The following is a 23740-nucleotide window of genomic DNA, read 5'->3' as shown; positions in this document are numbered from 1 at the left end:
GCTTTTAATAATCAACTTAGATTCTTCAGTAGCTAACTTTGATTCTCTGATACAGCGAATTGCATTTTTGACAGGTCCTCTCGTTCCTTAAAGATATTCTTGAGGAATAGCTTAAGATCCCATTTTTTGAATTATTGGATTATGAAACTTTGTTACTGACTCTTCATATTTTATTTACCAATAGTTTCTGCTTCATTATTACTTCTTTGTTTTGTTTCGAAGTGGATATATATGTAGTAAAATATTCTAATTAACATCTTCAAACTCTTCTAGTTTTGTTCAGTCTTTAATATTTATCATTTATCTAACTATAAGTGGAACGTATCGAATTTCGAATATAAATATATTTCGAATATAACCTTAATATATAATGAATCAAACTATGATAATTGATACTTATGTGCAAAAGGTATAGTAAAACCTAAATATGTAAAATTACAAGAACACTTTAATATCTCTGATGATATAGATGAAGTTATCTTACAATTTATCGAAGATCGAAATAGGAAAAACTAAGTTCTATAAAATGAAACTATTCATAAATGATTTAGCAGACACGATAGATGTTGATTGCTTAAAACCTGTAAACAAAAATATTGTTGTTTTTTATTGCTGTATAACTGAAAAGAAACAAAATAAAATTGTTGACACTTTATTTTATTTTGAGGAAGACAAAAATGCATTAATAATTTAGTTGTCAAAGTCTTAAAATTCAACTCCAATTTTATTCAGAAGGAACATTAATTATTTTATATTTTCAAACTTTAAGATAGGAAAATTAAACAAATAATTAGATAAATAGTTAGATATAAGAGCGATATATAAATTAAATGAATGTATATATAAAAAAAAAACTATCAAAAGGTCATCCGCTGAAATAGTGATAGGTCCATTGATTTACAACTTATAAAGGGGTTTGATTCCTTTTAGTGGACATAGAAAATAGCTTGATGTGACTTTGCTATATGAAAACACACACATACACAAACTATCAAAAGAGAATATGATTGCTTTATATTATTCTATCTTAAAATGAGATATAGCAGAAAGTCTAAATTATTATAAACAAAGTATTCAGAGAAGAAGTTATTTGTATATTGGAAATTTTATCAATTATGTTCTGATATTAATATAGTTAGGATAAGTTTTAAATTTTTATTCAGTGCTTCTGGCTTAGCAATGTTTGCTATTGTTCCTTTTACAGTATTAAGTTTGGGAGCTGGTATCATTAAAGTACTTAATAAGTGTATAACTATATCTGCTAAAAAAAAAGAATATAAAATATTTACAATTTTCATAAAGAGATGCTAACTTTTATTTAAATGTTAAATTGTTACTGGATAATAACTTGAAGGAGAAATATTTCATATTGAAATTAAAATACTTTTCAAGATATTTCATTTCTGTGGATCTTTTCTTTAGTAGACTTCCAAAGTAACAAAAACATTAAAAATCATTTTTAAAGAGAGGAAACCTTCACTATAAAGCGAGAGTGATCGAGTAATTGTCAGTCATTTTGGTATTGCTTTTGACCCGAGAAGAGTGGAATTGATTTTAACATATAATGTGATATTTGTTTGTGTTAGAACAGGGCCACATAAGAAATCAAGCCCCAGACACTAAACGCTGTCCCACCGGAGGATTGTCATGTTTTGTTGGTTTGTAACTTGCAAGTTTTAAGGTCTTTTGATAGAACTCAATGTTGAATAACTAGTAATTTTGAACAGCTTAGACTATTACTTTCAACAACATAGAACTTATAGAACTTTAAATGTTAGATCTTTTACACAATTCACATATCACTCTCCAGTATAGGGTTCCCACTTACAATCGTTTTTACCTTTGATTATGCATTGCAAAAATATTGTTTTATTGTAAGCAGCTTCAGTTCAATCTCTTTCTTTGGGTCAGACTCAGTCAATATACTTTCTGGTGAACCTTCACTTACTTCTATTTCTATTCAATCACTAGGAATATGACACTTAGCTTTCTGCGTATTATAAATGATTCGAACAAAGGATGGAAGCACCAGTTCATAGACTAGCTTACTGCGCTACTTACAGCATTCGTTCTTTGTTTCTTGGCTTTTTACTTATTCTGATTGACTCATATGAAGGATGAAACATGTGCTGGATGACTCGTGCTACCTGTATCGTTTATCCTTAGTCTTTACGGCTGTCTGCTTACTTTGATTGGTTCGTATTAAGTAACCATTAGTCATAAGACAACCACAGTTTGGGTATCGATTAAAATTGTAGCAAAGTCCTAACTTACTCTTAACTTCTAATATGTCATTAATTTTTTTGTTTTTAAATGTTCTTTTCCATGTTAACTATTAATAGTTGGTTCGTTATGAGGTTCAACTTTCCACGGCTTCAATAAGTTGCTTTATATGCTTGAGATAAGTTTATCAGTGATGCGTTAACATTTCACTGGAGATGTTCGTAGCTCACATATGTCAGTCGTTAATTTCATATCTTAAATAAATCGATTAAACACCCAATGATTTAATGTCAAATACAATAATACTAATGGATTAAAACAATAAAAACAAAAACGATAAAACAGTAAAGAATTATAATGAGTTGATCACAGTATTAATATATCAAAATAAATGAAAATCAATACCTAATGGGTACAAACATACTACGTTTAGTCAACGTCAAAATATTATGTAACCGAAGTTACCAGGTCTAGTGTTATTATATTACCAAATAGAGCATTCTACGTCATTCCAACTGACAGTTTTCCATTGTCGGCTCAGTTAAGGTCTTGAATGATGCATTTAATGTAAGATATGCAGTTTCTTTTTATAACACTCTTCAACATTAGTTTGAATTAAGGAATAATTAATATTGTGAAAACTAGTCAACTGATAGTTTACATTATTGTATTTTAAATCCTTCAGTGAATCATCCCCCTTGTGTTCAACAAAAGTTTGAATTTCTTGTGACGTACTGTTTACTGTTATATCTAGATATTTGTGACAGTTGGGATTCGCATTTGAACTCTGTGAGAAAGGGCTCATTACTACCTGGAAAGGTGCTGCCTCGAAACGTTTGGTTGCGAAGTGTAGTGTCGTGTGTGTTTCTATGTATCTAATCAAACACATCTCAGGTGTGAAAAAGGGGTGCGGCCAGAAAAAGATTGAACATGTGACTTAAAGCAATGAAATCAAAATTGGCAGCCAAACTGCTAACTACACTTATATAGCATTGATAAGAAATTTTACAGCAAATATTCCTTCGTTAGTTAACTTCTGTACTAAAATTTATTATTAGTACGTTTTATTTTCGAAAATGGCTCATGTTAATTTTTGTACCGGAAATGACTCGCGTGTTGTATTTGATGTGCTAGAAGTTACTTATGCTACAGTTTCTGTTATAGAAATGACTCACATGTTATACAAATATATATTATATTTTTGTAAACACATATAACTCACGTGTCCAGTAGTTATAATGACTATAGTATCAGTTTTTGTAGCAAATTCCCTTGAAAATGTTTAGTAAAAAGACTTACCTTCTTCTGTAGAAAGTTGTATTTCTTCGCTATAAGGACTTTCTCCTTTGTTATTAAATGCCTTAACTCGAGCCTTGTATTTGCTATTAAAGTGAAGAGTGTCCAACGTTATGACTGTTTCGATTCCACGATAAATTACCTAAAATACGTCAAGATAAATATTTACTGAATTTCCTTGAGATAAGCTGAGGAAATAAAAAAGTAAACTTTAAAATATTTTATAGAAAACGTAATATCAGAAGATGTCACTGACTATTCTAACTGATTCCTCAATGTCACATTGTTGTGTTACATTTATATTTATGAAAGTTTCCCTATTGCATAGATTCATAATTAAAACTTGAAACCCATATACATTGACTTCCCCAAAGTAGTTTATCCAAAGATGTGAGGTAACGCTGGATAAGTATACCATCCATACACTCCAATTTAACTTCAGTAGTTCAGTTACTGATGTAAGTTAGCGCTGCACAAACGTACCACCAATGTACACTAATTACATGTTGATAGATTATCCAATAGTGTCAGATAGTGGTGAGTGAAACTTGCGATCCACGTATTCCAATATTACTTTAGTAGTTTATCCAACAATGTGAAATAGCGTTGTGTGAACTTAGAGTCCAAGTTGTCGAAATTCACCTTGGAAGTTTAATGACCAATGTAAGATAGTACTATGCAGTTTATCCAACACTGTGAGATTTTGTCACATTACGTCCAAAGCTATAAAATGGACTTTCTGTACTGTGTTTACCAAGAGTATCGAAATCCGGATTTTAGGGGTGTGAGAAACTAGAGTGGGTACAACAACATGAAATAGTTGTGCGAATGTATTATATCATAAATATATCTCATAAATATGAAAATATTAAGATAATAATGTAAAAATAATGTCTGTTCTCATCTTTTCATAAAAAACATCAACCTGTATATATTACTTACAGTTACGCCATATCAAATACGGTGAAAAATCGAACTACAAAGTAACAGTCTTGACCAAAGAATTTTGTAAAATTAACTAATTACAGAGTAAATGAATTAATGAAATTTATGGACCATCGCTCCACCGTAAAATTGTTTGATGTTGTTTTTTAACTTGGCTTCAAGTTAATTTCATCGGGTTCAAATTACCTCTGACGTGAAATCAATTCGCGTAAAACAGAATCTGACAAGTTAGGGATTACTTGAAGAACATTTACTAAAGTAACATAATCAATATTTCATACAGCTCTGAGAAAAGTCAAAGAAAGAAATTTTATCAGATAAAGGAAAAAAGAAGCACGAGTGATATATTAGCTTAACCTACATAAAATATGTTTATCTTTTTAAAGCTGAAGTTAAAGAGGTTTCTTTAGCAATATCTCGACATACCATAATACAAACATTTTCTGTATAACAGGATTTTCTTGCGCAAACAATCTATCACACTTTAATACATTCTTCGTGTTAACTTTTAAGAAAATAGAGACTTTTGTAGTAAAGGTGTGAATCAAGTGTAAAGATGTTTTTAACATCAGTGAAACATATCCCTACCAACTTCGAAAAACACAACTACTGATATGAAAGAAAAAGAAAACAGTGCACTTTATCCAGGTTATCTTCTACAGCTTTTGTCATTTAATATTTCTGCACTCTTGTCGCGTTAGCTTACGTTTCTTCCAGCAAAGTTTATCAGTTTTCTCTTAGTACGTTTGACAGAAAATCATATTAAGCGAAGAACTAATATGTTCACGTAAGTGCCTGCAGTACTTGTCCGTAGCATGAGCTACGTGCTGGGTGGATATGTGTGTGAGAAAAAAAAGTACTAATTTACCAAATGGTTTTACAAATTTATAGTTAAAAAGAAATAAAAGAACATACGTATTAAAAACACAACAGTAAAATTCAGAAAAACGGTAAATCTTTTTAAAAATTGAATGCTCACAGACATTATTAAACCTCATCTGTTGTTTTTACACAAATCTCACAAAACTTGTTTACATATTGTTACATTTCACGCTATACAAATTTTATTACCAGAATAAATAAAGATAAATTATGTTTTCTCACTGACATACAAAACCCTTCTCACGACTAGATGACTCATTAGCTTGCAATTTGTATATATAGCACCTGGCAATTACAGAATAACTATATCGATGAAGGTTATCTCTGTCTATATGGCTCAGTGACTTACTATATACATACACCACTTCTAGTGACTACCTGACTCATTAACTTACGTACATAGCACCTAGTGACTATAGACAACTACTACATGTAGGTTATCTCTGACTCTATGGTTCAGTGACTTACTATATACATACACCACTTCTAGTGACTACCTGACTCATTAACTTACGTACATAGCACCTAGTGACTATAGACAACTACTATATGTAGGTTATCTCTGACTCTATGGTTCAGTGACTTACTATATAGACACTTCTAGTGACTACCTGACTCATTAACTTACGTACATAGCACCTAGTAACTATAGACAACTACTACATGTAGGTTATCTCTGTCTATATGGTTCAGTTACTTACTGTATACATACACCACTTCTAGTGACTACCTGACTCATTAACTTACGTACATAGCACCTAGTGACTATAGACAACTACTACATGTAGGTTATCTCTGTCTATATGGTTCAGTGACTTACTATATACATACACCACTTCTAGTGACTACCTGACTCATTAACTTACGTACATAGCACCTAGTGACTATAGACAACTACTACATGTAGGTTATCTCTGTCTATATGGTTCAGTTACTTACTATATACATACACTACTTCTAGTGACTACCTGACTCATTAACTTACGTACATAGCACCTAGTAACTATAGACAACTACTACATGTAGGTTATCTCTGTCGATATGGTTCAGTTACTTACTATATAATACACCACTTCTAGTGACTACCTGACTCATTAACTTACGTACATAGCACCTAGTGACTATAGACAACTACAACATGTAGGTTATCTTTGTCTATATGGTTCAGTTACTTACTATATACATACACCACTTCTAGTGACTACCTGACTCATTAACTTGCGTACATAGCACCTAGTAACTATGACAACTACTACATGTGGGTTATCTCTGTCTATATGGTTCAGTTACTTACTATATACATACACCACTTCTGGTGACTACCTGACTCATTAACTTACGTACATAGCACCTAGTGACTATGAACAACTACTACATGTGGGTTATCTCTGACTCTATGGTTCAGTGACTTACTATATACATACACCACTTCTAGTGACTACCTGACTCATTAACTTACGTACATAGCACCTAGTGACTATAGACAACTACTACATGTAGGTTATCTCTGACTCTATGGTTCAGTGACTTACTATATAGACACTTCTAGTGACTACCTGACTCATTAACTTACGTACACGCAGCACCTAGTAACTATAGACAACTACTACATGTAGGTTATCTCTGTCTATATGGTTCAGTTACTTACTGTATACATACACCACTTCTAGTGACTACCTGACTCATTAACTTACGTACATAGCACCTAGTGACTATAGACAACTACTACATGTAGGTTATCTCTGTCTATATGGTTCAGTGACTTACTATATACATACACCACTTCTAGTGACTACCTGACTCATTAACTTACGTACATAGCACCTAGTGACTATAGACAACTACTACATGTAGGTTATCTCTGTCTATATGGTTCAGTTACTTACTATATACATACACCACTTCTAGTGACTACCTGACTCATTAACTTACGTACATAGCACCTAGTAACTATAGACAACTACTACATGTAGGTTATCTCTGTCGATATGGTTCAGTTACTTACTATATACATACACCACTTCTAGTGACTACCTGACTCATTAACTTACGTACATAGCACCTAGTGACTATAGACAACTACTACATGTAGGTTATCTTTGTCTATATGGTTCAGTTACTTACTATATACATACACCACTTCTAGTGACTACCTGACTCATTAACTTACGTACATAGCACCTAGTAACTATAGACAACTACTACATGTAGGTTATCTCTGTCGATATGGTTCAGTTACTTACTATATACATACACCACTTCTAGTGACTACCTGACTCATTAACTTACGTACATAGCACCTAGTAACTATAGACAACTACTACATGTAGGTTATCTCTGTCGATATGGTTCAGTAACTCAGTATTTAACTTTTCCTCTCAATTCATTATACTCACACACACGAACAACTTCTCGTGACTACCTTATACACAAAGCTGTAATTGAAATCGTAATGGTTGGTAATACTGTTTCTAATTAAAATATGCAGAATAGTTTCTACAAATCGCAAAGAAGAAATTATGTACAAATTTAATTTATTTCTGATTGAAATCAGAAGAGCTAACATGTAAACAAACAACAAAAAGAACACAGAAGAAGAACTAACTTGTAAACAAAAAAAAAAAGACACAGAAAAGGGAACTCTTAGAAAATGCATAAAAATAACATTATTAATCCACTACAAAAAATGAAACTTTTAGAAAATTTATTTGTATTCAATCAAATAAAATACTTAACATGAATCTTGAAGCAACACCACAAATAAAGTTAATGGTGTCTCTTAAATTTGTCATGTAAGATGACCACTGCCCAGATTTTATAATTTGTAGTTCCAGCAACCTACTGAAATATATAACATGATAATCATACTCAGGATGATCAGTTCAACTTGGTCATCAGTAAGAATAAGTGACACAGCGTTACATTAATTAACACGTGTGAAATGAATGAAAAGCTGTTACAGACGAGACAAGCTAAAAGCTATATTTCACTTCTTGGAAACACCAACAAAAATGAGCTACATCATGGCATAGATCTGCCAGGGCAGTTGCAGATAAATATGGAGAAATTTATTTCACTTGTGAAATATCTGATGAAGAATAAGAAAACGGTATTATAATTACGCAATAATTTTTATTCTGTAAATTTATTTCATGCCTAACTAGAAACTGGAATTAGTCTGCGTGCCTCCTCTACGTGTGACATATAAGTAGAATAATTAATACTTGTTTAATGAATATTAAAAACAACGAAATAAGCATGCCTACAACAAATTAAAATTTAATAAAGATAGCATTCCACGGCTAACATAAATAAGGGCAAGATCCACAACAATTGTGTTAACATAATAGACTTTTTAATCATAAATTCGTTCTCCAATAACGTACTTTATAAAAACCATTATTATCCTCCAGCACTTCAACAGTGTAGTATTCCACAAAGCTGTGGATTTGAGGCTGCCATGCCAAAGTGATTGTGTTGTTCGCTGAGGAACATCGTTCGGAGATAATAACTGGAGGTCCTGGAGCTATATAATAAATAAATGAACATGTAGCCAGAAGTTTCAAATATTTATAATTAAAGTTCGTGTTAACATTGGTTGTATACATTGAGCCACATATTGAAAGATCTGGAGCTACCGGATATATTCACTGACACATATAATTATTTTAGTACCATTACTTACGTATATTGATTATGATTGATAAACATGACTGAAAGGTTCTGCAGTAACTGATTACATTCATCAATAGTTACGACTGAAATTCTTGGAACTACTAAAAAATAGATACATATATCAAGTAATATTACATACTTACCCTAATACACCAGAATGTCTTCAAGTTATAGGCTATAGACTTGTTAAGATCATGGATACATAGATAGTTTTCAGGTACATTGGCGTTCTACACACATTAAAATCTCGTGTTTAATGGGAGGACAGACCAGTAATATAAAAAGCCTTAAGAACACGGCTGTTTAACACTAACAAAGCAAAAATATTATTGTTATAAAAATACCAGTGTTTGGATGTTTACGTAGAAATTCACCGTACACAGCTTTCTTATTGCTGATAACTGGCTAAGATATTGGATGTGACTCGACTAGTTGTTGGGCATTATGACAACTACACTTACATGGGTCAAAGAGTAGAAGAACTGTGTCACATTGAGCTTTAATTACATAAAGCATCACCTTTATTTAATATATAATAACCCAAGAGGAGAGAGATCATTCTTTTATTTATACTGACCAGAGAAAATCTCTCCAGTTCTTCAAATTGGAGTAGAATGCACTTAGCAAAAGAAGTAATACAATAGTCTAACCAGGCAAGGAAAAGCTGTAGAGTGACTCTTGCAGTGTGTAACACAAAATAATGCTGACTACATCCTATTTATAAGAGCTCTAAATAAATGCAAGAACGTTTGAATGAACGTTTTGAAACATTCTATCTAAATTGGTAAAATGTTAGTAGTTCCAGCTGCTACACTTTCCCTACCTAAGTCCAAACTGAATTAAGAAGCCTATGTAAATGTCTTTTTTCAAACAGTAATAAAGACACAGGTACAATTAGAATCCAGTTATTAAATATAAATAAAACTACTAAACCAGGATACGCATTAAAACTAAAAATAAATAAAACTCCAAGTATGTTTGTTTGTGTTTGAATTTCGTGCAAAGCTACACGAGGGCTATCTGCGTTAGCTATCCCTAATTTAGCAGTGTAAGACGAGAGGGAACGCAGCTAGTCATCACTACCCACCGCCTACTCTTGGGCTACTCTTTTACCAACGAATAGTGGGATTGACCGTAACATTTATAATGTCCCCACGCTGAAAGGACGAGCATGTTTGGAGTGACGGAGATTCGAAAATGCGACCCTTAGATGACGAGTCGAACGTCTTAATCCATCTGTCCATGTCGGTCCCAATTTTCATGGAAAGATAAAAGTTATTGTTACATTCACAATACTCGGAAAAACAACATAGTTTGATCAGTTGTTTTTGCTAACGAAATATTTTTACTGGAAGAATGCGAATTATTTATGAGTAAATGAAATTATATGTACGAATGAAATTGACAAACTATAGCTCAGTCATACCGAATGTAAATTTACCAACGAAATGTGGTATTGACCGTCACGTTATAATGACCCCATGGGTGATAGGGCGAGCATGCTGGTGGGACGGGGATTCGAACCAGCGATCCTCAGCTTGCGAGTCGAGCGCCCTATATTATCAGGTTATGCCCGGCCCCACTTGAGGTCTTCACCCATATATAAACACGTATATATACCGTTAATAAAATCCAACATGCCATTATCATTAAATACCAAAATTGGCATGCAGCACTGGTTCAAATAGGCATGGATGTAAGATTAAATTAATGTGATATATTGCTTACCTATTAGTGGGAAGGATGCACCCATTTATTGGAGAAGAAATATTAAATCTCGGGGTTGATAAATGATTTAAAACACTCAATGGAAAAGACTTCGTCCAATAATATTAGAAACAAAAGGGCTCTCATCAGACACGTAGCACCATCTAGAATTTTTTACATGCTATGAAACATCAGCAATACAAATTTGCTTTACTTTATAAATTAAGAGAAAAATTTTGAATTGATTTTATATTTTATTCTCCTCAGAATATGTTCAGTATCCTCAGTTTGGGAATCAGTGACCCAGCTTTCTCTGAGCCAGAGTCAAGGCCCCCATCTATCTGATGGCCTGTGGTAAAGTCATGACTCGATCGTAATATTGTCCATTGCTCTATCAGAGTGGCAGATACAGTGGATTAAAAGTCTTTTAGCACACTCCTTAAGCCTGACACTGAAACCTGATCGATAACTTTACAAGTGTTAGCTGTTTCTCCTGACCACGAAGGGGAGGGGGGGGGGCAAGTATATTGTACAACTACACTTCAACTCTAGCTTTTTCTATAACAAGCTTGATTGTAAATAAAATAAACCAAACCCATAGCATGCCTATCTACTTTAAATTTCAATGTTATGTCCACGTGGCCTTTGCCGTGTAATCAGACTCTTGTACAAAATAAATGTCTAAAAAATATCAAGTAATATTTGTATAGCTCTAAAATAACTCAATCCCTATTCTAAGTTAAACCTAGTAAACAAAATTATTTTTATTCTTTTATTCTGAGCAAAACAATAACAACAATATTACTTTATTCTGAAAAAAGTACCAAAATCTATAAATGTTTCACTCATTCACTCTAAAAGGATCCCTTGCCATCACCAGAGAAAACATTAGAAACACCATTGATTTTCACTTGGTCATGTCTGGCTTATATAACAACGTTCATGTCACTCAGTAAAATAAAATCACATATTTAAAATATTTTAGTTACAAACTAAGCCAAACACATCCTCTACTATAATTAATCAAATAAAGAACACCTCATGACCATTTTTTAGGGTGGTTTAAGCTAACTTAATGTTGCCTTTACCGACTTATAACGTTAAAAACCAGGTTTCAACATCCATGGTAGGCAGAGCAGAAACAACCTATTTTATAACTGTGTGCTTCACGACAAACCAATAATCTTTACCAAACATAAGTCTTTCAGTATGCGAGCCAAATGATTTATATACTTGTTCAAAATCGTTTTATCTATATGTTTACACTTACGTACGTAATACAACACACTTGAACAAATACAGTAAGTTAGAAAACTGAACTTACTCAGTATTACAGGAAAAAAATACAGTCACAGGCAAAAGTTTGTGAAAACGGGCTTCACTGTACTTCACACTACCTGGATTCAAATTATGCATTTCGCTACGATATGCACTAATATACGTACAATCAAATATCGGGTGTTACATGGGACAACGGTAAACAACACAATCGTAGCAGACTACCAACACCTACAACAATACCATTCAACTTAGTACAGCCATCTTTGAGTCAAGAAACTCATGGCACCACATTATCCAGAAACAGAACACTAAACATTTCATCAACATTAATAAAAAATGGTATTAATAGAGAACACTTCTCTCACTTCACACTAGGAAGATCAGTACCGACCAGCCAGAAATGAAATTATGATACTGCATGTTCAAGAAAAATATTTGTGGTCACAAATATACAAGACTTGTTATAAAGTCTTGTGGGAACACAAATTTTAATTTTTATTATACAATCCAACTTCCGTGCTTGGAAACCGAGGACTGAAATATCCTCTCATCCTTCTCATAAATCAGAACACCCAGCTCTCATCTACTATAATATGAATTATCAGTGTTTTAACGTTACATCTAATAACTTGGGCTATCAGAGATATAATGACTTTACTATGTAAACTATACAAGTTACACAAACATACAGCACAAGTCCACTATATATAATAGGGAGATAAAGGTTGCTACTCTCTTATGATTTTCAATCTTCTTTAGCTAAGCCCAGCTGTAACCTCTAGTCTCAAAGATTCATAATGGTTATAATAGTGTTATTAACATAAAATATTATTGTAGTTATATTAGTTGATATAAAATTACACTCAATATTTCAGAAAATAAGGATCAAAGTCTCTTTTGACTTCTGTGTAAAAATCATCCAGCTGATTTCAATTGCCGCCATACTTTGTAGGAGGATGATGTTGAAGACGTGGCTGATCTCCTGAAAAGTTGGGTTGTTCTATAATAAATTCACCTTTGTCAGGCTCTTTATGAATAACAGAGAGTAACTTATAGCCTTTCCCCTTCATCATGTGAGTAAAAGTTATATGACACTGAACACTAATTCTCCTCTGATTTAATATTCTCAGAATCTGAATCTTTGTCAAACAAATGTATGAAAAATCGTCATTAATACATAGCTTTTAATTTTCAGTGTGTTCAAAATCAACACATTTGCATTAACACATGACTTTTGTAGCTCATAGTTTGATGGACTGAACTTCGTGAATATGAAATAAAAAACATTTAGTTTTTGGTTTGTATTGAATTTCGTGCAAAGCTACACGAGGGTTATCTGCGCTAGTCGTCCTTAATTTAGAAGTGTAAGACTAGAGAAAAAGCAGTTAGTCATCACCACCCACCGCCATCTCTTGGGCTACTCTTTTACTTATTAATTAATGCAGATACTAACAACTTAACATCCTTGTAGCTACACTGGGAGACAGACCGTACGATACATCCACACAGAGCATTACTTCTCATTTAAGCAACAGAAGGTTTGGCCACCAACCAGTTGACTTTTATTCTGTTGTCCAAAACACCATCATGACACATGATAGATGTTCAACTTAGTCAGTTTTTGTCAGCATTCACAAACTTTGCAAACAAATGTTTGACTGCTTCCCTGGATATCTTCTACATTCTCACTATGCCTAATATCATAAACAACTCTACAAACTGCTGATTGTTGCAGACACCCCAATTCGTACTACTTTATTTGTCTAGTTAATTATTGAAAAAGTTGCAAAATATGATACTAGTTTCAGTCTATGGGGCTACGTTCAGAGATATTCCTTGCAAAGTCACACTTAAAGCTGCTTCAAGGAAGTTATCTTGTCATGGCCAGTTATTTACACTGGGCAGCATATACAGTGCAATGTTTACCTCATCATTCAACACTTTTGTAGAAATATAGTCTTAAACGCCTTGGCAGTGAGCCCTCGTATCATGCAAAATTCCAGAAAATCTCCTGCTTTGACAGTTCGTGGAGCTGCTAGATGCATTGCAGATTGTGTAACATATATAAATAGGTTATAGCTGAGATACATCACATTTTTCTTCAGTAGTATTTGCTCATTTAAGTCCTAAAGCTTCTGTGCATTCACGCTACAATAATCTATTTACGAAGTTTACATTTCATCTTGCTGTATGGCAAATCATATCCACACTAAATCTGGATTTTTCAGTTTCTCCTCTTAAAATTACAGATTTTTGTTATTTAAGGTGTCCTTTTTGCAATATATTCATCAACACTAGTATGGTTTTATCATCACTGTTGCTGCAGTGACTTTGAAAGCTGTTCAGAGTCTTGAATTTAGACATTAAACAAATGGACAAACTGTCATTATCTAGCAAAATTATCCATTTGTGTCACTATTTTGCTGTCCTAGGTTATGGTATACAATAAAGTTGTACTCTCACAACATTTTAACCCAGTGTACAATCATACTTTGCAGATCCTTAAGTTCAAGCATTTTACTGATGTACAGCCCATTTTAATGGTTATGTCAAAGACATGTACATCACATGTTCCACAGATTAAGCTAGTTAGCCTCTTCTGCAACAAATACCAATAAATACCACTGCTCAATCCTTAGTTAGAAGCCATTACTTTCATTCTTTAGATGAAAGCACAAATAAGATGTTGCCAACACATCTCTCTATTCACTTCTAGCTTGTTATAATTTGAAACATCAAAGTCCAATCCTCTAGTTAAAATGGTGGCTTACTAGGAGTGTCTGATACGATTTAAGATCGAACATCGTGCTGGATGCACAAATATCAACTAAAAACCCAACTTTACCTCTCCATATCATCACAGGTGTATATCAAGTGTTTCTAAGACCAACGTTTTACGAAACTAACCAACATATCCCTGAGTTTAAAAAGAAATGCTATGTCTACCCAAGCTGATGGCCAGACATCCCTCAAGATATGTTTGTTTGAACCAGCTGAAGCAACCGCCGCCATAGTCTAGTTTTGATTCTCCTGCATCTATTGTGATCTTGTCAAACTTTTCGCAAGGCTTTAGTCAAAACAGGGGATTAACCTTCTCTAGGGTCCCTCCTGCTGTATTTGTGATGCAATTATCTCATGGGGAAGAATGATGGCTGTATCATGACATATTGCAATACTTGTAATAAAAGAAATGATTTTGAACTTAACATTATCACTAGACCCCTTACATTTGTAAGAATAAGTTCAGCTACCACAGCAATTTATGTTGACTTCTTGTTTAGCTCCAATGTTCAGTTTAGAACAACAACATAAGATCATGTTATCTTAGAAATATCCTCTCTCAGAGATGAAATGTTCCCGAGACTCGTGTCTCTCTTGTTACCTTCCTTATAAACATATCAAGACAACCTATCCATGGATCATAAATTACGGGAATTTTTTTTATACAAATATGAGGTTATCTATCTAAGTAGACAAATTTTTATGAGATACTCACATTGGTAATTTTAGAGTTAACCTAATTTTTCCTCACAACTGCGTAGGCAGATAATTGCTACTAACAGTCATCTAGCTGAAGCAGTGATAATGTTTTGGGGATGCTATCATCATCTTATTTAACATAATAACAGAAGATACACATATTTATATGAACATGGTGTCCTTAAGCAAAATCCTCAAGCCTGTTCTGAACCTTTTGTACCATACAGAAATACTATCTTTGTATGGGAACGAGGCCAACAAGGTATGAAGTAACCAAGAATAAATCTCCTAATTATACATTCAATTTTACCGTTACATACCTCAAGCAGATGGAGAATACAATGGGTATTAATGCTATTTCATATGAAGACATAAATGATAAGTTATTTTCGTAGCTGAAGTTACTAGAATGAATCGGGTGTATACGTTATTCTGTATGAAGACAGAAGGGTCAAGTGATTTTCATATACTAGATGAATTATGAAAAGTATACAGGGAGAAGTGTTATGTATTGGACATGATAGCCTTAAGATGAAGTCTCTTACAATGGAAATATCTCTGCAGAGCTATTGTCAAGTTGAATGGTCATCAGACATATAATGACCACACATGGCAATGCGGACTGTAACAACGCGGTGAAGCTCCAAAATTGATACAATGGACTCAGCTACTATATACACAACAATGATAATGAAAGAGCATTTGGGGTGAAAACACTTATACAAAGTCTGTAAGTGCTAAAGCTGGAAATACTTAGTATTATGTACACTTAGAGAAATAACTGGAAAACTTGAATATCATGTACATTACTGTAAACAACTGTAAACACTTAGGATTATGAACATTAACACAAATAACCAGTGTTCAATACAAAGAGCAGTTTATTGATTATGGCCGTAAACAAGTATAACTGAAAAGGCTGGAGATACTGCCCACAAATAATGGAGGTTCTGAGGTTATTATGTAGATACCATCCCATATAGATCGAATTTTCTTAAATTCTGCATGCATATATTTACACGTACACCATAAACTGGGAATTCTCTAAATTATTGTATTATTTTGCCAATATATACAAAAGACAACTGAAATGGAATATTGTTGTTGTTTTTTTCATAAATTCGTGTGAAAAAAAATTCATAACATATTGGCTAACATTAAGTTTAGTTAATTTTTATCACAGTTTCATGTAAGAAAAGTATCATAACTTATTAGTTAACAATAAGTTTCAGTTATTTTATTATATCTTCATGTAAAAAGAGTATCACAATTTATTGGTCAGCATTAAGTTTTAGATGTTTTTATCACAGCTTCGTGTGAAAAAAATTTCATACAACATTGATTAACATTAAGTTCTAGTTATTTCTTTCACAACTTTAATATTAAGTTTTAGTTTTAATTACTAGATCAATCAAAGATTTTTTAATGCGTAAACTCTCATCAGAGATCATGTAAATATCATTCAGTATGAAAAAAACACAATTTTATTAATTATTTTACAGTCAACTACTAAACTATTATTATAGTGTCTAACTGAGAGCAAAATAAATCGGACTTTGTAAAAATTTCCATCAGTGTTTATCGTAGTCTTTTCTGACGAGAGTTAAAAACGATTATTTTCGTGTCGCGCTTTAACGCTTTTTAAATCTATTATTTCCTTTTTAGAACAAAACTAATCGAGATTAACACTTTTCCAGACTAATAAAGACTACAATAATACTCACGTTTTTCCTCTAAAAATGTCATGTGATTAATACCCTCTAACACAAACTGATAATCCAGGGCATAGTTAAAGTCAGAAGTTACGCAAGGTGTTAAAGCCATTTCTTGGTTCCACCGGTTGTCCACATCGGTTACTCTACTGCCCAAAGCCGCCCCAACCTATAGCCCAGAAACTAAATCAGTGTGATCTTATGTTGAAGTACAAATGTTATTTGAAAAAAAAAAATGATGGTTTGGAAATATTCAAGTCATCAAAATCTAAGCAAATGGCAAAAACTAAATGATTAGAAACCGAATCTTTTATAAAACATTACTGATTAAAGTATGTTTAAACTACAAAAGGGTTGTACAAAACTCTGTTATAAGACCATCAATACGTTTCCAAGCGCAATAAGTCAGAATTTGTTTTTAATAATTATTTTACAATATTTATCTTTAGGAAAGGTAAAACTATAAAAGGAAAACAAATCAAATTAAGTTTTATTTGCTTGGGCGGCAAATACGCATAAGGGGATCGCATATATTTTATCTTAAGTGCCATCCGGCAGAAGCATAGCTTTATTTTGTGAGAAAAAAAAGTTGTAGGATTAGCAACACATATTCTCAGTAATAACAAGTGACATCAGAATCGGTCGTACATAATAACTGTTTTGGAAGCTTGATATTTGTCAACAAAATGGAGAGAGAGAGTATGAGTAAGAATAGTTTGTGTTATTTATAAAACATAACTGTTATCACTTATTTTTGGTTTTAATTCAAAGTTTTATTTGGCATAAACAATGAATGGTAAAAGGTGTACATCTCAGGAACAACCTTTCTAGAGGTAAAAGCCCTGCTCGGTCACACTTTCCATTGTTAACCACTGCGGCAGAAAAACTAAATGCCATTTTCATCTGTAGAAACATGTGAGGTCTGGAAAAAGTTTAATGTATATATAAGTTTAATGTATATATAACAACAGGTGATCATGAACACATTTTACAATAGTGACAAAAAACAGCAGGGTTTATCTGAAGAACTGTGAAGTCAGAAATAAGCTTTATCTATAGAAATGTGGAATCAGAAACAAGCTTTATTTGTAGAAATGTGGAATCAGAAACAAGCTTTATTTGTAGAAATGTGGAATCAGAAACAAGCTTTATTTGTAGAAATGTGGAATCAGAAACAAGCTTTATTTGAAGAAATGTGGAATCAGAAACAAGCTTTATTTGAAGAAATGTGAAATCAGAAACAAGCTTTATGTGTAGAACTTTGCAGTCGGAAATAAGCTTTATTTGTAAAAGTGTGGAATCAGAAACAAGCTTTATCTGTTGAACTGTAGAGTCAGTAACAATTCTTAAATTAATAGGATTAGCAACAAATCTTAACTATGAAAATAGTATAGGTCAAGACGTGATTTACATGTAGAACAGTTGTTCTCGAAGAGTTAGGCTTACCCCTAAGTTGAAAAATGAGGAACTTCTAAGGCCAAGACCAACATTTTCGTTACTAACAAATTTGAATAAAACGTCAAAAGTGTAATTTTGATAGGGAGGAGCCACTGTATTAGAGAGAAAATGAGAAAAAAAGATTTACGTAAATCATTAAAAAAAAAACTAATGTGAAAGAGTCCTGAGGTCACAAAAATAAGCTTTACTTGGCCGGTAGAAATATCATGAAATCTGAAACATGTTTTAGTTGTAAGAAGAATGTGGGGTCAAAAACACGTTACCTGAAGAAAAGACGTTGGGTCTGTCTCCTTTAAAGCTTCTATACAGAACTGGAGAAGTCCTGTTGTCTGCTGAAGTTTGGTAGTGTAAGAAGTTATCTGGTCACGGAGTGTCTTGATCTTTTGGTCTCGTTCCTGTCTGGCGAACTCCAATAATTGTTGTTTCCTGGCGTGAACGGCCTTGCTCAGTAGATCGCATTGCGAGCTTAATGTGGCTTCAAACTCAATACAATTGTCCTGGAAACATAAAAAAGTGAATTAAAAGTATCAATTCGCATGTCTTGTATTGTATTGGAGGTAATAAGTTAAACTTTGTGTGTATTGATCATAAAGTAGGAGAGAAACTTACAATTGTTTGCTTACGATTTAAGATATAAAATGTTAAATTTACAGCAACGTTAATCCTGATAAACTTCAACTCCGTTTTACACTGTATCATGAGTAGGAATAAAAGAATTGATGTTGTCCAACTTGTATTTTGTTAAGTATTTTATCTTTATTCTATTCTTCTTAAAAAGTTCAATACTGCTGACAAAGGTGTGAGGATTTCAAAGCCTATAAACGCTGCCACCTCGTTGAAACGGCGTACTTAAGCTTACTTGCAAATATATTAAAAACATCAAGTGTATCACGTGATTATAGGTGACTGTATCAGGTGTAGGCTAGTGGTCGATGTACCAGGCTGTAGATTTAGGTCCCGTGTTCATGTTCCGTTATTACGCACTTTGGGATTGTGGATAAGTTATAAGAAATGGTTAAATCTTATTATTAAATTAAAAGACCAAGAGCTGGCAGTGTATACTGTTGACTAGTTGCCTTCCACATAGGTTATCAAGTCAAAATTAGGGACTCTTAGCGCAGATAACTTCCGTGTTGTCTCAGGAGAATATTCGGAAGAGACAATCAAACGATCTAACTTGCTGCAATTGTGCTGTTCTTCAAACAATGTTTAATATATTTCTTTTAAAATATTTTTCGTGATTAATTTTTATTCGATAGAAAAAGATTAGCGTCACACATGCAGTGCTAAGATATATGATTAAGTTTCTTGTACGGTTAAAACTCCGACCAGTTCAAAAGGGTTGTAGTTTATGTTTTTGAAGTATTTATGAAAATAGTAAAATAAGTATGTATGATTTCGAATGCTTTATATTATCATAAGCTAAATATAGACAACTCACACAATCTTGTCTCATTTGACATATGACGTAGACCACATATTAAAAAAACAACTCCAAACTAACCACAAACCATTGAAGGCAAGTATGGCCAGACAATCACACCAGGCTATCACGATTTGACTACAAACGTCTCAAAGTTTCGGACTTCTACCCCATTGGAGGAAAATAGGATGTTCTTTTTGCTTGGAGTGGTTCCAGAAGAGTGAGCCAGTATTAGTTTATCAATACCCTTATTTGAAACAATCAACATCAGTAATCAAACTGTAATTAAATAGAATATTCATTATGTGGCGTGGAGTGAATGATTAGTCATTTACATTTCAAGTTACACGACGAACCACCAGATGCCTGACTTTCATGCAACTAAGATGAGGAATGATCAAAAAGATTTTATAACAGTGATCTTGCCTCCTTAACAACTTCAATTATCTTTCAGTTGTTTAGTGAAAATAGTCTTAAAATGCTCGGTACTAGCCGTTACTAATTTTCACTCAAATTGTCACATTAAATAAAAACAAAACAAAAAAAACTCAACGAACAGGCGTTAGATAAATATTTAGACTACTTTACTAATAGAACATTTATTAAAACGATAGGGCAAGAATACCACCACAAGTAATACAACCTAAACACGCTTTTTTTAGATGCTATAATTCTAAACAGATATATTTGAGAGATTTTTGGGCGTGTTTTAGATATATCTTAAGTTTACTGTGGATAACCCCAAACAAGCATTAAGGTTATTTCGAACACAGTAAGCAAAGTATTTTTCAGAAAATCATGTAATCTCTGGAATCTGAATAATGTATTACAATAATTTTATTGTTAAGCGTTAAAAATGTTTTAATGTTGATTTTCATTTAAAGACATTTTAATCATGTTTGAAATAAGTTTTTAAAATAATCTGAAATAAGTTTAACAAATATAAAATTAAAAAAAGCTTAACAATAACATTTGTATATCTTATACGAATTTTGAACTTAAATTTATTAATTTTCAAAAACAAATTTCCAGTTTTTGTTGTTTTTATACAGAATAGCATCATGTGATGCTACGAAACCGGTTAAATGAAGAATTTGATAAAGTAAAAAGCATTTTTGTTAAAACAAGGAAATCAAGTTTTCCTATACTTATCCATCTTGAAATGAAACCACCTTGAATCACAGTTTTTATATGTATTAGCTCGGGCTTCACTAATGAACTAATTATTCTTCGAATTTTTCAACCAGAGTTTAAGTAGTATTACGATCATTATGATTTATATACAAGTTCAATATTTACTTAGTAACTACGGCTAGAAACTGATATAAGTGGAGTTTTCTTATTAGTATCTTATTGATACTTCATAAGTTTTACGATTAATTTTCTCATAAAATGCACATTACTTTAACATTTATTTGACGGATTTTGTTTGTTGTTAAGCACAAAACTACAAAAACGGAACCGCTTGTACTTTTCCAACATGGATATCGAAACCCGGATATTTGCGGTATTAGTCTTCAGACATACTGCTATGCCACTTGGGGACTTTAACGGTTAACAGCAAAAAGGTTAACAGAAACGATTAAAATGATTTTAGTAATCAGAAAAATATACATATATCATATTGTTTTTATGAGCTGCACTTAGTGAAATTTTAAGAACTGAGTGAGTCACAGAAATCCTTTGCATTTTATGAATATCTACCTTCTGTAGCCTTCTAATCGAATTAACATGAAACTGTACGGTTATGTTAATAAGACATTTGACCCAGGTCTTTATAGTTTTTTTGTGTGTGTTATCGTACTGTACAGCTCTGCAACTGTGATAATCAGAAAAACATCACATATTTATTTACATAGTAAAATTTTCTGATACGTTTAATAGGTAAAAACATATAATGGGTGATATTAGGTGTTTGGTGTATTAAGTGTTAAATATTTAGTTTGTTTACATAAGTACATCTTTCTAAAACACTTAATATGTACCCATTCTTGAATTTTAATTTTTGAAATAGAACAATTTTTCAGATCCGTCTTAACGTGAGAACTTTTAGAGTAACAACATACATATTGTGCATACAAAGGATAACATAGAAATTTGAGTACCAGCACTAAGTCTGATAAGAATAGCCCTATGTGTTAGAAGGTAGAATATCAGTACCAAGTCTGATAAGAATAATCCTACGTCTTAGAAAGCTGAGTACCAGTACCAAGTTTGATAAGAATAGTCCCTCGTATTAGAAGGTTTAGAATCAGAACCAAGTCTGATAAGAATAATCCAGTGTGTTAGGAGGTAGAATATCAGTACCAAGTTTCATAAGAATAGTCCTACGCGTTAGAAGGTAGAATATCAGTACCGAGTTTCATGAAAACAGTCCTAGGTGTTAGAAGGTAGAATATCAGTACCAAGTCTGATAAGAACAATTCCACTTATTAGACGGTTGATTATCAGAACCAAGTCTGATAAGAATAATCCAGAAGGATTATCAGAAGAATGTTAGAATCAGTACCAATTATATATTTAAAAATGGCTGGTATGGGTAGAGAAAGCACTAATAAAGGTTCATGAACCTGACGGTGACATGAAGGTCGAAACGTTGTTCGCTCCTCTATTAGTGCTTTCTCTAACCATACTGACGAATAGCCAAACAGATGAATAGAATAACCGAGAAAAGAATGTTAAATTATCCCGCCCCCCAAAAACAAAAGAAATTATGGCGCTATATCATAGTAAGGTTCTTATAGTCTGTACTTGGTTAAATTTTGAATAACTTGTTGTTTTTGAAACACAAAAAGTGTTGTTGTTTGTTGTCAAGTCTGTGGAGGACATGGCTTGAAATGCCACTGTACCCTGAATCATTTAACAATTATCAACACTTGTTATCGTAATTTAAAAATAAACACTAATAAAAGACTTATCAAGAGTTCCTATCAACTATAACCGAAATATTTTTATAAATACTTGCTTGGCTGAAAAACTGTGTATAATTTAACTATATGAACACATAAGGCGTTTTTTTTTTCCTTTTAATTTTAAAAGGTAAGTACTTGTTATTCATCAAAAATTTAAATTTGTTTGACACTACTATAAACCATATACTGAATGTGCAATGTGCAGATAGCGGGTTTTATAATAATAATAAAATGCATTTATCCTTTTTTGTGTGCAGTCATCCACTACAATTTTTGGTATTTCTGGACTTTACCATAAAATTATCGATGAGAATTTGTTGAACTTGTGCTAACGCGTACTTTAGTAGAAACGGTCGTTTGGAGATTGAAAAACACCTGAAGATTCTGTCTTCTCTATTATTGATAACGAAAGGACTTTGTTTCAATAGCCATCTACTGGATGATTCTCTCAGTCTGATCAAACAACTTATTTTGGCAAAGATCTTAGAGAAAGAAGTGCTAAACTCTCTAGTCTTGGTGCACCAGTTATTCAAAAGATGCTAGTCTAGTATTTGTGTGCTGTTAAATTAATTTATACTGCTTCTTAATGGGAAAGGCTGAACATGTTTGATGTAACGTGGATTCGAACCCGCGATCCTCATATTACGATACGAGTCGAGCGCTCTAACCACTTGATCACGTTGGGCCTGGTCTGTACACCCTCAGTCTTGGTCTTGCTTACAGTCCTGATTTCAAAGTAGTTAGAA

At 32.8% G+C, this 23740-nt stretch overlaps 1 protein-coding gene across 1 annotated transcript in view; it reads right to left on the bottom strand.

Annotated features, from left to right (window-relative positions):
* Window positions 1-23740, bottom strand: part of LOC143222852 (E3 ubiquitin-protein ligase TRIM9-like) — a 78699-nt gene that overhangs the window by 13375 nt on the left and 41584 nt on the right. Inside the window, exons 3-6 of the mRNA XM_076449939.1 lie at window positions 18923-19156; window positions 17214-17370; window positions 8733-8872; window positions 3523-3661 (exon numbers count right to left, since the gene is read on the bottom strand). Of these exons, the coding sequence (XP_076306054.1) occupies window positions 3523-3661; window positions 8733-8872; window positions 17214-17370; window positions 18923-19156 (670 nt within the window). The remainder of the gene's footprint in view (window positions 1-3522; window positions 3662-8732; window positions 8873-17213; window positions 17371-18922; window positions 19157-23740) is intronic.

This window comes from Tachypleus tridentatus, chromosome 8, assembly GCF_004210375.1.
Source record: "Tachypleus tridentatus isolate NWPU-2018 chromosome 8, ASM421037v1, whole genome shotgun sequence".
Lineage (NCBI taxonomy): Eukaryota > Metazoa > Arthropoda > Merostomata > Xiphosura > Limulidae > Tachypleus > Tachypleus tridentatus.
This window is presented reverse-complemented; position numbering and strand designations above follow the sequence as displayed.